Below are 15,822 nucleotides of genomic sequence, written 5' to 3' on the forward strand. Positions count from 1 at the left end.
CGGTGAATGCCCCGGGGCGGTGGCAGTGTGCAAGGGGCTGTGTGCGGGAGTAAGCCTCGGAGGCCGCGAGTGCGTTCTTGCAGCGGTGTGGCCCAGGTGCCGTCTCGGAAGCTGAGGTGGCAGGGCAACAAGACATTTCAAAATAGGGTCGATGAAGAAGGAGTAGGAAAACCGGGAGAGCTTTGTTGCTCCTGTGTTGTTTGCTGTGTGTCTGTGGTGGTGTTTGTTTGGCGTTAGAGCGGGGCCATAGTTTTGTTTCGCCTGCTTCCGTAGATGAGGCAGGCAGAGAGCGAAGGGGGACTGTCGCCCGCCAGAGGAACGGTGCTGTGTTTTGGGATTGCCGGAGCCCTCCCCCGGAAGAGTGTGTCCAGCTCAAGGCTCTTTAGTTCATGGCGGGGAGGAGTGGAGCTTTTGGCAGGAATGTCTGCTGCGAAGATGCAGAGGGCATGAGAGGACATCACGTGTGAGAAAGGCTGAGGGGGCTGGGCTGCTTCAGGTGGAGTAGAGAAGACCTGCCAGTAGTTTCAGATGCCTTTAAAGAAAGGCCAAAATCTGGGGAGAGCAAAGAGGTGTTTGCACCTCTTTGTTTGTTCACAGATTTGCGCGGGGATGACATGGCTGGCCTCACGAGGACGTAGCCTCGTGACTATTCGTACGATGAGTGGGTGCTGGGGTCTGGGGGTTTTAGACTTCAGGGAGAAGAGGCTGTGGAGAGGAGCAGGTGGTTGCAGCCTTGTGTGTCATTGAGCTCCTGCCACACTGCCAACATCACGGAAGGCAAGTGCTGGGAGCCCTGCAATGAAGAATGAAGAGGCCGAGGCCACTGGAGGATAAGATGTGGTGTGAGACCGTCTAAGGAAGCTGAGTATGTGGAAGTCCATGATGAGATTCATCTGCAAGTCCTGAGAGGACTGTCAGGTGGAGTTGTAGGCCAGCGTTGATCGGTTTTGAGAAATGATGTTTGTCAAGTGAAGTCACCGATAAGTAGAAGAAGGGAAAGAGTCCCCCTGTTTTTACAAAGGGAATAGCAGAAGAGTGTGTGAACTGCAGAGCAGTCAGCGTGAGCTTCGTTGCAGGCAAGATGATGAGGCAGCTTCTGTGGGAAAGAGAAGCTCTGCTAAGGCCGCTGGAAATGAGACAGGTGACTGGAAATGGGGACTGACTGTGGCTTTTGAAAGTGGGAAATTGCCGTTCCCGGCATTTTTGGTGATGTTCTGTGTAGTTAGGGCTGTGGAGCGCTGTGTAAGAGTAAGTGACCTTGTGTGCCTGGAGTTGTGGCAAGTGTTTGACACTGTCCCGCGGGCCATCCTTGTCTGTAAGTGCCAGGGCCAGGCATTTGGATGGATGAAGCGGATGAGCCGCAGCGGTGCTTTCCAACCTTAGCGCTTCTTTATTTTTGGGTGGTGATTCTGGGGTGTTGGCCAAATGCTGGCAATGGCTTTTCCCGAGTGGTTGCTCCAGGATGCTGCTGGGCCAGTGAGAAGAGTGGGCAGGGACTGTTTGGAGCGGGGCTTGGAGTTGGTGTTGAACGGAGAAGGCTTTCCCCCGGCCCAAAGAGCGGTTGCAGTGCTAGTGAGACAAGAGGCAGTGGCAGTTGTTTTGTCATGGGTCTTTATTTTCCGTGGCATAAAATAGCGAGTAAGTAGAAAAATAAATACGTGAATAAGTAAATAAATAGGCAAATAAATAAATAAGGTAATAAATAAATAAATGAGCAAACAAATAATTGAGTAGAGAAAGTCTTCAGTCCTAATGAAGGGGAGAGGCTGTACCAGTGGAGACGCAGTGGTTGCAGGCTGCGAGTGCCGTGCGGTTGTTACAGGCACGTCGGTTGTCGCAGGTTGGGGGGACGGGCGGGTGAGGTCCTGGAGGTGGGTGTTTTGGGCGTGGGTGTCTGTGCTAGCGGCGCATGGTGCGTGTGAGGTTGTGGAGGTGCTGCAAAGAGGCGCGAGCTTCGAGGCGGACGTGGTCCCAGGCGCAGGCGCTGTGGTTGTGGGCACGGAGGAAGAGGTGGATGTCCCTGAAGTACTTGTTGACGGTGAGCAGCAGGTTGCGTGGTCCTTTGAAGAGCACGGCGTTGTCGGGGAGGCATTGCTCGAGGAGGTGGATGTGGTGCTGGAGTTTGTTGAGGAGGTCGTTGCGAGCCTGGGTGGGCCAGTGCTGGCGGGTGCTGTTGGTGCTGAGGGTGTGGAAGAGGTGCTGGAGGATGCGTAGGGCGGTGACGGCGGCTTGGTGCGGGTGGAGGTTGTCGCGGAGGAGGGTGTCGGGGAAGAAGGGCGGCTCCTGGAGGTGGCAGGGCTGTGTGTGGCTGGGAGCCATGTCCTGGAGGAGGCGGAGTGCGTCGCCAGGGAAGGTGTCGTCGTGTGTCCAGAGCTGTTGGCAGGCGAGGGCGGTGGCGAGAGAGGTGAGGAGGAGCGGGAGCACCGGGGCGGCGTGCGGCAGGCGTGTCTGTGGGGCTTTGAGCGCAGCCATGGTGGGTCTGTGGGTGCTGTCGGCCGGTGCTGAGCAGGAGCCCGGCGAGGCTCGGTGTTGGTGCTGCTGGTGTTGGTGCTGGTGGCTGTGCTTGGGACGCCGCCGGGCGTGCGGCTTTGTATGGTGGCAGCTTTCCCTTCTTCGCTTTCCGATTGCTGGGGGTTTCCGCCCGTGGTTTCTGGTTTGGGCTGGTGGCTGTAGTGGTCTCGGGACAGGCAGGGTTTAGCTGGGGTGTCCGTGGCCGGGGATTGTGGTGGCAGTTGTGGTCTCGGGGCAGAGTGGCTGTAGTGGGTGAACGGGGTTGCGAAAGCGCTGGGTCAGAGGTGTTGGTGTCAGGTGTGTTGGGGAGGGCTGTTGTTGTTGTTCCCTGTCACCTGCAGGGCCAGCTTTTGGGCAGAAGCCTCCTTTGTGCCTAAGCATTTTTTCCACCTGCAAAGCCCTGCCGGTGGCTGTGGTCGCTTTTCCTTTCACTTTGCGGCTTGCCTTTATTTTCATCTTAGCCGCTGTTTTCCTTTTGCGGTTGCAAGGGATGTGCAGTGATGTCAAGTGGGCGAGGGCTGGGTATCTCCCTCCTGCGGTGAATGCCCCGGGGCGGTGGCAGTGTGCAAGGGGCTGTGTGCGGGAGTAAGCCTCGGAGGCCGCGAGTGCGTTCTTGCAGCGGTGTGGCCCAGGTGCCGTCTCGGAAGCTGAGGTGGCAGGGCAACAAGACATTTCAAAATAGGGTCGATGAAGAAGGAGTAGGAAAACCGGGAGAGCTTTGTTGCTCCTGTGTTGTTTGCTGTGTGTCTGTGGTGGTGTTTGTTTGGCGTTAGAGCGGGGCCATAGTTTTGTTTCGCCTGCTTCCGTAGATGAGGCAGGCAGAGAGCGAAGGGGGACTGTCGCCCGCCAGAGGAACGGTGCTGTGTTTTGGGATTGCCGGAGCCCTCCCCCGGAAGAGTGTGTCCAGCTCAAGGCTCTTTAGTTCATGGCGGGGAGGAGTGGAGCTTTTGGCAGGAATGTCTGCTGCGAAGATGCAGAGGGCATGAGAGGACATCACGTGTGAGAAAGGCTGAGGGGGCTGGGCTGCTTCAGGTGGAGTAGAGAAGACCTGCCAGTAGTTTCAGATGCCTTTAAAGAAAGGCCAAAATCTGGGGAGAGCAAAGAGGTGTTTGCACCTCTTTGTTTGTTCACAGATTTGCGCGGGGATGACATGGCTGGCCTCACGAGGACGTAGCCTCGTGACTATTCGTACGATGAGTGGGTGCTGGGGTCTGGGGGTTTTAGACTTCAGGGAGAAGAGGCTGTGGAGAGGAGCAGGTGGTTGCAGCCTTGTGTGTCATTGAGCTCCTGCCACACTGCCAACATCACGGAAGGCAAGTGCTGGGAGCCCTGCAATGAAGAATGAAGAGGCCGAGGCCACTGGAGGATAAGATGTGGTGTGAGACCGTCTAAGGAAGCTGAGTATGTGGAAGTCCATGATGAGATTCATCTGCAAGTCCTGAGAGGACTGTCAGGTGGAGTTGTAGGCCAGCGTTGATCGGTTTTGAGAAATGATGTTTGTCAAGTGAAGTCACCGATAAGTAGAAGAAGGGAAAGAGTCCCCCTGTTTTTACAAAGGGAATAGCAGAAGAGTGTGTGAACTGCAGAGCAGTCAGCGTGAGCTTCGTTGCAGGCAAGATGATGAGGCAGCTTCTGTGGGAAAGAGAAGCTCTGCTAAGGCCGCTGGAAATGAGACAGGTGACTGGAAATGGGGACTGACTGTGGCTTTTGAAAGTGGGAAATTGCCGTTCCCGGCATTTTTGGTGATGTTCTGTGTAGTTAGGGCTGTGGAGCGCTGCGTAAGAGTAAGTGACCTTGTGTGCCTGGAGTTGTGGCAAGTGTTTGACACTGTCCCGCGGGCCATCCTTGTCTGTAAGTGCCAGGGCCAGGCATTTGGATGGATGAAGCGGATGAGCCGCAGCGGTGCTTTCCAACCTTAGCGCTTCTTTATTTTTGGGTGGTGATTCTGGGGTGTTGGCCAAATGCTGGCAATGGCTTTTCCCGAGTGGTTGCTCCAGGATGCTGCTGGGCCAGTGAGAAGAGTGGGCAGGGACTGTTTGGAGCGGGGCTTGGAGTTGGTGTTGAACGGAGAAGGCTTTCCCCCGGCCCAAAGAGCGGTTGCAGTGCTAGTGAGACAAGAGGCAGTGGCAGTTGTTTTGTCATGGGTCTTTATTTTCCGTGGCATAAAATAGCGAGTAAGTAGAAAAATAAATACGTGAATAAGTAAATAAATAGGCAAATAAATAAATAAGGTAATAAATAAATAAATGAGCAAACAAATAATTGAGTAGAGAAAGTCTTCAGTCCTAATGAAGGGGAGAGGCTGTACCAGTGGAGACGCAGTGGTTGCAGGCTGCGAGTGCCGTGCGGTTGTTACAGGCACGTCGGTTGTCGCAGGTTGGGGGGACGGGCGGGTGAGGTCCTGGAGGTGGGTGTTTTGGGCGTGGGTGTCTGTGCTAGCGGCGCATGGTGCGTGTGAGGTTGTGGAGGTGCTGCAAAGAGGCGCGAGCTTCGAGGCGGACGTGGTCCCAGGCGCAGGCGCTGTGGTTGTGGGCACGGAGGAAGAGGTGGATGTCCCTGAAGTACTTGTTGACGGTGAGCAGCAGGTTGCGTGGTCCTTTGAAGAGCACGGCGTTGTCGGGGAGGCATTGCTCGAGGAGGTGGATGTGGTGCTGGAGTTTGTTGAGGAGGTCGTTGCGAGCCTGGGTGGGCCAGTGCTGGCGGGTGCTGTTGGTGCTGAGGGTGTGGAAGAGGTGCTGGAGGATGCGTAGGGCGGTGACGGCGGCTTGGTGCGGGTGGAGGTTGTCGCGGAGGAGGGTGTCGGGGAAGAAGGGCGGCTCCTGGAGGTGGCAGGGCTGTGTGTGGCTGGGAGCCATGTCCTGGAGGAGGCGGAGTGCGTCGCCAGGGAAGGTGTCGTCGTGTGTCCAGAGCTGTTGGCAGGCGAGGGCGGTGGCGAGAGAGGTGAGGAGGAGCGGGAGCACCGGGGCGGCGTGCGGCAGGCGTGTCTGTGGGGCTTTGAGCGCAGCCATGGTGGGTCTGTGGGTGCTGTCGGCCGGTGCTGAGCAGGAGCCCGGCGAGGCTCGGTGTTGGTGCTGCTGGTGTTGGTGCTGGTGGCTGTGCTTGGGACGCCGCCGGGCGTGCGGCTTTGTATGGTGGCAGCTTTCCCTTCTTCGCTTTCCGATTGCTGGGGGTTTCCGCCCGTGGTTTCTGGTTTGGGCTGGTGGCTGTAGTGGTCTCGGGACAGGCAGGGTTTAGCTGGGGTGTCCGTGGCCGGGGATTGTGGTGGCAGTTGTGGTCTCGGGGCAGAGTGGCTGTAGTGGGTGAACGGGGTTGCGAAAGCGCTGGGTCAGAGGTGTTGGTGTCAGGTGTGTTGGGGAGGGCTGTTGTTGTTGTTCCCTGTCACCTGCAGGGCCAGCTTTTGGGCAGAAGCCTCCTTTGTGCCTAAGCATTTTTTCCACCTGCAAAGCCCTGCCGGTGGCTGTGGTCGCTTTTCCTTTCACTTTGCGGCTTGCCTTTATTTTCATCTTAGCCGCTGTTTTCCTTTTGCGGTTGCAAGGGATGTGCAGTGATGTCAAGTGGGCGAGGGCTGGGTATCTCCCTCCTGCGGTGAATGCCCCGGGGCGGTGGCAGTGTGCAAGGGGCTGTGTGCGGGAGTAAGCCTCGGAGGCCGCGAGTGCGTTCTTGCAGCGGTGTGGCCCAGGTGCCGTCTCGGAAGCTGAGGTGGCAGGGCAACAAGACATTTCAAAATAGGGTCGATGAAGAAGGAGTAGGAAAACCGGGAGAGCTTTGTTGCTCCTGTGTTGTTTGCTGTGTGTCTGTGGTGGTGTTTGTTTGGCGTTAGAGCGGGGCCATAGTTTTGTTTCGCCTGCTTCCGTAGATGAGGCAGGCAGAGAGCGAAGGGGGACTGTCGCCCGCCAGAGGAACGGTGCTGTGTTTTGGGATTGCCGGAGCCCTCCCCCGGAAGAGTGTGTCCAGCTCAAGGCTCTTTAGTTCATGGCGGGGAGGAGTGGAGCTTTTGGCAGGAATGTCTGCTGCGAAGATGCAGAGGGCATGAGAGGACATCACGTGTGAGAAAGGCTGAGGGGGCTGGGCTGCTTCAGGTGGAGTAGAGAAGACCTGCCAGTAGTTTCAGATGCCTTTAAAGAAAGGCCAAAATCTGGGGAGAGCAAAGAGGTGTTTGCACCTCTTTGTTTGTTCACAGATTTGCGCGGGGATGACATGGCTGGCCTCACGAGGACGTAGCCTCGTGACTATTCGTACGATGAGTGGGTGCTGGGGTCTGGGGGTTTTAGACTTCAGGGAGAAGAGGCTGTGGAGAGGAGCAGGTGGTTGCAGCCTTGTGTGTCATTGAGCTCCTGCCACACTGCCAACATCACGGAAGGCAAGTGCTGGGAGCCCTGCAATGAAGAATGAAGAGGCCGAGGCCACTGGAGGATAAGATGTGGTGTGAGACCGTCTAAGGAAGCTGAGTATGTGGAAGTCCATGATGAGATTCATCTGCAAGTCCTGAGAGGACTGTCAGGTGGAGTTGTAGGCCAGCGTTGATCGGTTTTGAGAAATGATGTTTGTCAAGTCACCGATAAGTAGAAGAAGGGAAAGAGTCCCCCTGTTTTTACAAAGGGAATAGCAGAAGAGTGTGTGAACTGCAGAGCAGTCAGCGTGAGCTTCGTTGCAGGCAAGATGATGAGGCAGCTTCTGTGGGAAAGAGAAGCTCTGCTAAGGCCGCTGGAAATGAGACAGGTGACTGGAAATGGGGACTGACTGTGGCTTTTGAAAGTGGGAAATTGCCGTTCCCGGCATTTTTGGTGATGTTCTGTGTAGTTAGGGCTGTGGAGCGCTGTGTAAGAGTAAGTGACCTTGTGTGCCTGGAGTTGTGGCAAGTGTTTGACACTGTCCCGCGGGCCATCCTTGTCTGTAAGTGCCAGGGCCAGGCATTTGGATGGATGAAGCGGATGAGCCGCAGCGGTGCTTTCCAACCTTAGCGCTTCTTTATTTTTGGGTGGTGATTCTGGGGTGTTGGCCAAATGCTGGCAATGGCTTTTCCCGAGTGGTTGCTCCAGGATGCTGCTGGGCCAGTGAGAAGAGTGGGCAGGGACTGTTTGGAGCGGGGCTTGGAGTTGGTGTTGAACAGAGAAGGCTTTCCCCCGGCCCAAAGAGCGGTTGCAGTGCTAGTGAGACAAGAGGCAGTGGCAGTTGTTTTGTCATGGGTCTTTATTTTCCGTGGCATAAAATAGCGAGTAAGTAGAAAAATAAATACGTGAATAAGTAAATAAATAGGCAAATAAATAAATAAGGTAATAAATAAATAAATGAGCAAACAAATAATTGAGTAGAGAAAGTCTTCAGTCCTAATGAAGGGGAGAGGCTGTACCAATGGAGACGCAGTGGTTGCAGGCTGCGAGTGCCGTGCGGTTGTTACAGGCACGTGGGTTGTCGCAGGTTGGGGGGACGGGCGGGTGAGGTCCTGGAGGTGGGTGTTTTGGGCGTGGGTGTCTGTGCTAGCGGCGCATGGTGCGTGTGAGGTTGTGGAGGTGCTGCAAAGAGGCGCGAGCTTCGAGGCGGACGTGGTCCCAGGCGCAGGCGCTGTGGTTGTGGGCACGGAGGAAGAGGTGGATGTCCCTGAAGTACTTGTTGACGGTGAGCAGCAGGTTGCGTGGTCCTTTGAAGAGCACGGCGTTGTCGGGGAGGCATTGCTCGAGGAGGTGGATGTGGTGCTGGAGTTTGTTGAGGAGGTCGTTGCGAGCCTGGGTGGGCCAGTGCTGGCGGGTGCTGTTGGTGCTGAGGGTGTGGAAGAGGTGCTGGAGGATGCGTAGGGCGGTGACGGCGGCTTGGTGCGGGTGGAGGTTGTCGCGGAGGAGGGTGTCGGGGAAGAAGGGCGGCTCCTGGAGGTGGCAGGGCTGTGTGTGGCTGGGAGCCATGTCCTGGAGGAGGCGGAGTGCGTCGCCAGGGAAGGTGTCGTCGTGTGTCCAGAGCTGTTGGCAGGCGAGGGCGGTGGCGAGAGCGGTGAGGAGGAGCGGGAGCGTCGGGGCGGCGTGCGGCAGGCGTCTGTGGGGCTTTGAGCGCAGCCATGGTGGGTCTGTGGGTGCTGTCGGCCGGTGCTGAGCAGGAGCCCGGCGAGGCTCGGTGTTGGTGCTGCTGGTGTTGGTGCTGGTGGCTGTGCTTGGGACGCCGCCGGGCGTGCGGCTTTGTATGGTGGCAGCTTTCCCTTCTTCGCTTTCCGATTGCTGGGGGTTTCCGCCCGTGGTTTCTGGTTTGGGCTGGTGGCTGTAGTGGTCTCGGGACAGGCAGGGTTTAGCTGGGGTGTCCGTGGCCGGGGATTGTGGTGGCAGTTGTGGTCTCGGGGCAGAGTGGCTGTAGTGGGTGAACGGGGTTGCGAAAGCGCTGGGTCAGAGGTGTTGGTGTCAGGTGTGTTGGGGAGGGCTGTTGTTGTTGTTCCCTGTCACCTGCAGGGCCAGCTTTTGGGCAGAAGCCTCCTTTGTGCCTAAGCATTTTTTCCACCTGCAAAGCCCTGCCGGTGGCTGTGGTCGCTTTTCCTTTCACTTTGCGGCTTGCCTTTATTTTCATCTTAGCCGCTGTTTTCCTTTTGCGGTTGCAAGGGATGTGCAGTGATGTCAAGTGGGCGAGGGCTGGGTATCTCCCTCCTGCGGTGAATGCCCCGGGGCGGTGGCAGTGTGCAAGGGGCTGTGTGCGGGAGTAAGCCTCGGAGGCCGCGAGTGCGTTCTTGCAGCGGTGTGGCCCAGGTGCCGTCTCGGAAGCTGAGGTGGCAGGGCAACAAGACATTTCAAAATAGGGTCGATGAAGAAGGAGTAGGAAAACCGGGAGAGCTTTGTTGCTCCTGTGTTGTTTGCTGTGTGTCTGTGGTGGTGTTTGTTTGGCGTTAGAGCGGGGCCATAGTTTTGTTTCGCCTGCTTCCGTAGATGAGGCAGGCAGAGAGCGAAGGGGGACTGTCGCCCGCCAGAGGAACGGTGCTGTGTTTTGGGATTGCCGGAGCCCTCCCCCGGAAGAGTGTGTCCAGCTCAAGGCTCTTTAGTTCATGGCGGGGAGGAGTGGAGCTTTTGGCAGGAATGTCTGCTGCGAAGATGCAGAGGGCATGAGAGGACATCACGTGTGAGAAAGGCTGAGGGGGCTGGGCTGCTTCAGGTGGAGTAGAGAAGACCTGCCAGTAGTTTCAGATGCCTTTAAAGAAAGGCCAAAATCTGGGGAGAGCAAAGAGGTGTTTGCACCTCTTTGTTTGTTCACAGATTTGCGCGGGGATGACATGGCTGGCCTCACGAGGACGTAGCCTCGTGACTATTCGTACGATGAGTGGGTGCTGGGGTCTGGGGGTTTTAGACTTCAGGGAGAAGAGGCTGTGGAGAGGAGCAGGTGGTTGCAGCCTTGTGTGTCATTGAGCTCCTGCCACACTGCCAACATCACGGAAGGCAAGTGCTGGGAGCCCTGCAATGAAGAATGAAGAGGCCGAGGCCACTGGAGGATAAGATGTGGTGTGAGACCGTCTAAGGAAGCTGAGTATGTGGAAGTCCATGATGAGATTCATCTGCAAGTCCTGAGAGGACTGTCAGGTGGAGTTGTAGGCCAGCGTTGATCGGTTTTGAGAAATGATGTTTGTCAAGTCACCGATAAGTAGAAGAAGGGAAAGAGTCCCCCTGTTTTTACAAAGGGAATAGCAGAAGAGTGTGTGAACTGCAGAGCAGTCAGCGTGAGCTTCGTTGCAGGCAAGATGATGAGGCAGCTTCTGTGGGAAAGAGAAGCTCTGCTAAGGCCGCTGGAAATGAGACAGGTGACTGGAAATGGGGACTGACTGTGGCTTTTGAAAGTGGGAAATTGCCGTTCCCGGCATTTTTGGTGATGTTCTGTGTAGTTAGGGCTGTGGAGCGCTGTGTAAGAGTAAGTGACCTTGTGTGCCTGGAGTTGTGGCAAGTGTTTGACACTGTCCCGCGGGCCATCCTTGTCTGTAAGTGCCAGGGCCAGGCATTTGGATGGATGAAGCGGATGAGCTGCAGCGGTGCTTTCCAACCTTAGCGCTTCTTTATTTTTGGGTGGTGATTCTGGGGTGTTGGCCAAATGCTGGCAATGGCTTTTCCCGAGTGGTTGCTCCAGGATGCTGCTGGGCCAGTGAGAAGAGTGGGCAGGGACTGTTTGGAGCGGGGCTTGGAGTTGGTGTTGAACGGAGAAGGCTTTCCCCCGGCCCAAAGAGCGGTTGCAGTGCTAGTGAGACAAGAGGCAGTGGCAGTTGTTTTGTCATGGGTCTTTATTTTCCGTGGCATAAAATAGCGAGTAAGTAGAAAAATAAATACGTGAATAAGTAAATAAATAGGCAAATAAATAAATAAGGTAATAAATAAATAAATGAGCAAACAAATAATTGAGTAGAGAAAGTCTTCAGTCCTAATGAAGGGGAGAGGCTGTACCAGTGGAGACGCAGTGGTTGCAGGCTGCGAGTGCCGTGCGGTTGTTACAGGCACGTCGGTTGTCGCTGGTTGGGGGGACGGGCGGGTGAGGTCCTGGAGGTGGGTGTTTTGGGCGTGGGTGTCTGTGCTAGCGGCGCATGGTGCGTGTGAGGTTGTGGAGGTGCTGCAAAGAGGCGCGAGCTTCGAGGCGGACGTGGTCCCAGGCGCAGGCGCTGTGGTTGTGGGCACGGAGGAAGAGGTGGATGTCCCTGAAGTACTTGTTGACGGTGAGCAGCAGGTTGCGTGGTCCTTTGAAGAGCGCGGCGTTGTCGGGGAGGCATTGCTCGAGGAGGTGGATGTGGTGCTGGAGTTTGTTGAGGAGGTCGTTGCGAGCCTGGGTGGGCCAGTGCTGGCGGGTGCTGTTGGTGCTGAGGGTGTGGAAGAGGTGCTGGAGGATGCGTAGGGCGGTGACGGCGGCTTGGTGCGGGTGGAGGTTGTCGCGGAGGAGGGTGTCGGGGAAGAAGGGCGGCTCCTGGAGGTGGCAGGGCTGTGTGTGGCTGGGAGCCATGTCCTGGAGGAGGCGGAGTGCGTCGCCAGGGAAGGTGTCGTCGTGTGTCCAGAGCTGTTGGCAGGCGAGGGCGGTGGCGAGAGCGGTGAGGAGGAGCGGGAGCGCCGGGGCGGCGTGCGGCAGGCGTGTCTGTGGGGCTTTGAGCGCAGCCATGGTGGGTCTGTGGGTGCTGTCGGCCGGTGCTGAGCAGGAGCCCGGCGAGGCTCGGTGTTGGTGCTGCTGGTGTTGGTGCTGGTGGCTGTGCTTGGGACGCCGCCGGGCGTGCGGCTTTGTATGGTGGCAGCTTTCCCTTCTTCGCTTTCCGATTGCTGGGGGTTTCCGCCCGTGGTTTCTGGTTTGGGCTGGTGGCTGTAGTGGTCTCGGGACAGGCAGGGTTTAGCTGGGGTGTCCGTGGCCGGGGATTGTGGTGGCAGTTGTGGTCTCGGGGCAGAGTGGCTGTAGTGGGTGAACGGGGTTGCGAAAGCGCTGGGTCAGAGGTGTTGGTGTCAGGTGTGTTGGGGAGGGCTGTTGTTGTTGTTCCCTGTCACCTGCAGGGCCAGCTTTTGGGCAGAAGCCTCCTTTGTGCCTAAGCATTTTTTCCACCTGCAAAGCCCTGCCGGTGGCTGTGGTCGCTTTTCCTTTCACTTTGCGGCTTGCCTTTATTTTCATCTTAGCCGCTGTTTTCCTTTTGCGGTTGCAAGGGATGTGCAGTGATGTCAAGTGGGCGAGGGCTGGGTATCTCCCTCCTGCGGTGAATGCCCCGGGGCGGTGGCAGTGTGCAAGGGGCTGTGTGCGGGAGTAAGCCTCGGAGGCCGCGAGTGCGTTCTTGCAGCGGTGTGGCCCAGGTGCCGTCTCGGAAGCTGAGGTGGCAGGGCAACAAGACATTTCAAAATAGGGTCGATGAAGAAGGAGTAGGAAAACCGGGAGAGCTTTGTTGCTCCTGTGTTGTTTGCTGTGTGTCTGTGGTGGTGTTTGTTTGGCGTTAGAGCGGGGCCATAGTTTTGTTTCGCCTGCTTCCGTAGATGAGGCAGGCAGAGAGCGAAGGGGGACTGTCGCCCGCCAGAGGAACGGTGCTGTGTTTTGGGATTGCCGGAGCCCTCCCCCGGAAGAGTGTGTCCAGCTCAAGGCTCTTTAGTTCATGGCGGGGAGGAGTGGAGCTTTTGGCAGGAATGTCTGCTGCGAAGATGCAGAGGGCATGAGAGGACATCACGTGTGAGAAAGGCTGAGGGGGCTGGGCTGCTTCAGGTGGAGTAGAGAAGACCTGCCAGTAGTTTCAGATGCCTTTAAAGAAAGGCCAAAATCTGGGGAGAGCAAAGAGGTGTTTGCACCTCTTTGTTTGTTCACAGATTTGCGCGGGGATGACATGGCTGGCCTCACGAGGACGTAGCCTCGTGACTATTCGTACGATGAGTGGGTGCTGGGGTCTGGGGGTTTTAGACTTCAGGGAGAAGAGGCTGTGGAGAGGAGCAGGTGGTTGCAGCCTTGTGTGTCATTGAGCTCCTGCCACACTGCCAACATCACGGAAGGCAAGTGCTGGGAGCCCTGCAATGAAGAATGAAGAGGCCGAGGCCACTGGAGGATAAGATGTGGTGTGAGACCGTCTAAGGAAGCTGAGTATGTGGAAGTCCATGATGAGATTCATCTGCAAGTCCTGAGAGGACTGTCAGGTGGAGTTGTAGGCCAGCGTTGATCGGTTTTGAGAAATGATGTTTGTCAAGTGAAGTCACCGATAAGTAGAAGAAGGGAAAGAGTCCCCCTGTTTTTACAAAGGGAATAGCAGAAGAGTGTGTGAACTGCAGAGCAGTCAGCGTGAGCTTCGTTGCAGGCAAGATGATGAGGCAGCTTCTGTGGGAAAGAGAAGCTCTGCTAAGGCCGCTGGAAATGAGACAGGTGACTGGAAATGGGGACTGACTGTGGCTTTTGAAAGTGGGAAATTGCCGTTCCCGGCATTTTTGGTGATGTTCTGTGTAGTTAGGGCTGTGGAGCGCTGTGTAAGAGTAAGTGACCTTGTGTGCCTGGAGTTGTGGCAAGTGTTTGACACTGTCCCGCGGGCCATCCTTGTCTGTAAGTGCCAGGGCCAGGCATTTGGATGGATGAAGCGGATGAGCCGCAGCGGTGCTTTCCAACCTTAGCGCTTCTTTATTTTTGGGTGGTGATTCTGGGGTGTTGGCCAAATGCTGGCAATGGCTTTTCCCGAGTGGTTGCTCCAGGATGCTGCTGGGCCAGTGAGAAGAGTGGGCAGGGACTGTTTGGAGCGGGGCTTGGAGTTGGTGTTGAACGGAGAAGGCTTTCCCCCGGCCCAAAGAGCGGTTGCAGTGCTAGTGAGACAAGAGGCAGTGGCAGTTGTTTTGTCATGGGTCTTTATTTTCCGTGGCATAAAATAGCGAGTAAGTAGAAAAATAAATACGTGAATAAGTAAATAAATAGGCAAATAAATAAATAAGGTAATAAATAAATAAATGAGCAAACAAATAATTGAGTAGAGAAAGTCTTCAGTCCTAATGAAGGGGAGAGGCTGTACCAATGGAGACGCAGTGGTTGCAGGCTGCAGGTGCCGTGCGGTTGTTACAGGCACGTGGGTTGTCGCAGGTTGGGGGGACGGGCGGGTGAGGTCCTGGAGGTGGGTGTTTTGGGCGTGGGTGTCTGTGCTAGCGGCGCATGGTGCGTGTGAGGTTGTGGAGGTGCTGCAAAGAGGCGCGAGCTTCGAGGCGGACGTGGTCCCAGGCGCAGGCGCTGTGGTTGTGGGCACGGAGGAAGAGGTGGATGTCCCTGAAGTACTTGTTGACGGTGAGCAGCAGGTTGCGTGGTCCTTTGAAGAGCACGGCGTTGTCGGGGAGGCATTGCTCGAGGAGGTGGATGTGGTGCTGGAGTTTGTTGAGGAGGTCGTTGCGAGCCTGGGTGGGCCAGTGCTGGCGGGTGCTGTTGGTGCTGAGGGTGTGGAAGAGGTGCTGGAGGATGCGGAGGGCGGTGACGGCGGCTTGGTGCGGGTGGAGGTTGTCGCGGAGGAGGGTGTCGGGGAAGAAGGGCGGCTCCTGGAGGTGGCAGGGCTGTGTGTGGCTGGGAGCCATGTCCTGGAGGAGGCGGAGTGCGTCGCCAGGGAAGGTGTCGTCGTGTGTCCAGAGCTGTTGGCAGGCGAGGGCGGTGGCGAGAGCGGTGAGGAGGAGCGGGAGCGCCGGGGCGGCGTGCGGCAGGCGTGTCTGTGGGGCTTTGAGCGCAGCCATGGTGGGTCTGTGGGTGCTGTCGGCCGGTGCTGAGCAGGAGCCCGGCGAGGCTCGGTGTTGGTGCTGCTGGTGTTGGTGCTGGTGGCTGTGCTTGGGACGCCGCCGGGCGTGCGGCTTTGTATGGTGGCAGCTTTCCCTTCTTCGCTTTCCGATTGCTGGGGGTTTCCGCCCGTGGTTTCTGGTTTGGGCTGGTGGCTGTAGTGGTCTCGGGACAGGCAGGGTTTAGCTGGGGTGTCCGTGGCCGGGGATTGTGGTGGCAGTTGTGGTCTCGGGGCAGAGTGGCTGTAGTGGGTGAACGGGGTTGCGAAAGCGCTGGGTCAGAGGTGTTGGTGTCAGGTGTGTTGGGGAGGGCTGTTGTTGTTGTTCCCTGTCACCTGCAGGGCCAGCTTTTGGGCAGAAGCCTCCTTTGTGCCTAAGCATTTTTTCCACCTGCAAAGCCCTGCCGGTGGCTGTGGTCGCTTTTCCTTTCACTTTGCGGCTTGCCTTTATTTTCATCTTAGCCGCTGTTTTCCTTTTGCGGTTGCAAGGGATGTGCAGTGATGTCAAGTGGGCGAGGGCTGGGTATCTCCCTCCTGCGGTGAATGCCCCGGGGCGGTGGCAGTGTGCAAGGGGCTGTGTGCGGGAGTAAGCCTCGGAGGCCGCGAGTGCGTTCTTGCAGCGGTGTGGCCCAGGTGCCGTCTCGGAAGCTGAGGTGGCAGGGCAACAAGACATTTCAAAATAGGGTCGATGAAGAAGGAGTAGGAAAACCGGGAGAGCTTTGTTGCTCCTGTGTTGTTTGCTGTGTGTCTGTGGTGGTGTTTGTTTGGCGTTAGAGCGGGGCCATAGTTTTGTTTCGCCTGCTTCCGTAGATGAGGCAGGCAGAGAGCGAAGGGGGACTGTCGCCCGCCAGAGGAACGGTGCTGTGTTTTGGGATTGCCGGAGCCCTCCCCCGGAAGAGTGTGTCCAGCTCAAGGCTCTTTAGTTCATGGCGGGGAGGAGTGGAGCTTTTGGCAGGAATGTCTGCTGCGAAGATGCAGAGGGCATGAGAGGACATCACGTGTGAGAAAGGCTGAGGGGGCTGGGCTGCTTCAGGTGGAGTAGAGAAGACCTGCCAGTAGTTTCAGATGCCTTTAAAGAAAGGCCAAAATCTGGGGAGAGCAAAGAGGTGTTTGCACCTCTTTGTTTGTTCACAGAT

General features: G+C 56.8%; 5 protein-coding genes and 1 pseudogene across 10 annotated transcripts in view; 1 reads left to right on the top strand and 5 right to left on the bottom strand.

Moving 5' to 3' along the window:
- LOC131593080 (ubiquitin-associated protein 2-like) overlaps window positions 1–15,822 on the top strand; it is a 141,968-nt gene that overhangs the window by 59,054 nt on the left and 67,092 nt on the right. The gene's annotated exons all lie outside the window — the stretch shown is intronic.
- Window positions 37–2,943, bottom strand: LOC131593092 (interferon-like). The gene has a single exon (XM_058865303.1). The coding sequence runs from the start codon at window positions 2,470–2,472 to the stop codon at window positions 1,900–1,902; it is 573 nt and encodes a 190-aa protein (XP_058721286.1). The 5' UTR covers window positions 2,473–2,943; the 3' UTR covers window positions 37–1,899.
- LOC131593093 (interferon-like) lies at window positions 3,084–7,900 on the bottom strand. Its single transcript, XM_058865304.1, has one exon. The coding sequence runs from the start codon at window positions 5,517–5,519 to the stop codon at window positions 4,947–4,949; it is 573 nt and encodes a 190-aa protein (XP_058721287.1). The 5' UTR covers window positions 5,520–7,900; the 3' UTR covers window positions 3,084–4,946.
- Window positions 7,936–9,030, bottom strand: LOC131593106 (interferon-like; annotated as a pseudogene).
- LOC131593088 (interferon-like) lies at window positions 9,171–14,007 on the bottom strand. The gene has a single exon (XM_058865298.1). The coding sequence runs from the start codon at window positions 11,599–11,601 to the stop codon at window positions 11,029–11,031; it is 573 nt and encodes a 190-aa protein (XP_058721281.1). The 5' UTR covers window positions 11,602–14,007; the 3' UTR covers window positions 9,171–11,028.
- On the bottom strand, window positions 14,019–14,791 carry LOC131593109 (interferon-like). Its single transcript, XM_058865318.1, has one exon. The coding sequence runs from the start codon at window positions 14,646–14,648 to the stop codon at window positions 14,076–14,078; it is 573 nt and encodes a 190-aa protein (XP_058721301.1). The 5' UTR covers window positions 14,649–14,791; the 3' UTR covers window positions 14,019–14,075.

Source organism: Poecile atricapillus, chromosome Z (assembly GCF_030490865.1).
Source record: "Poecile atricapillus isolate bPoeAtr1 chromosome Z, bPoeAtr1.hap1, whole genome shotgun sequence".
Lineage (NCBI taxonomy): Eukaryota > Metazoa > Chordata > Aves > Passeriformes > Paridae > Poecile > Poecile atricapillus.

Bases quoted from the DNA above. Each gene is read 5' to 3' on its own strand.
- LOC131593109 (XM_058865318.1), bottom strand. From the start codon at position 14,648: ATGGCTGCGCTCAAAGCCCCACAGACACGCCTGCCGCACGCCGCCCCG.
- LOC131593093 (XM_058865304.1), bottom strand. From the start codon at position 5,519: ATGGCTGCGCTCAAAGCCCCACAGACACGCCTGCCGCACGCCGCCCCG.
- LOC131593092 (XM_058865303.1), bottom strand. From the start codon at position 2,472: ATGGCTGCGCTCAAAGCCCCACAGACACGCCTGCCGCACGCCGCCCCG.
- LOC131593088 (XM_058865298.1), bottom strand. From the start codon at position 11,601: ATGGCTGCGCTCAAAGCCCCACAGACACGCCTGCCGCACGCCGCCCCG.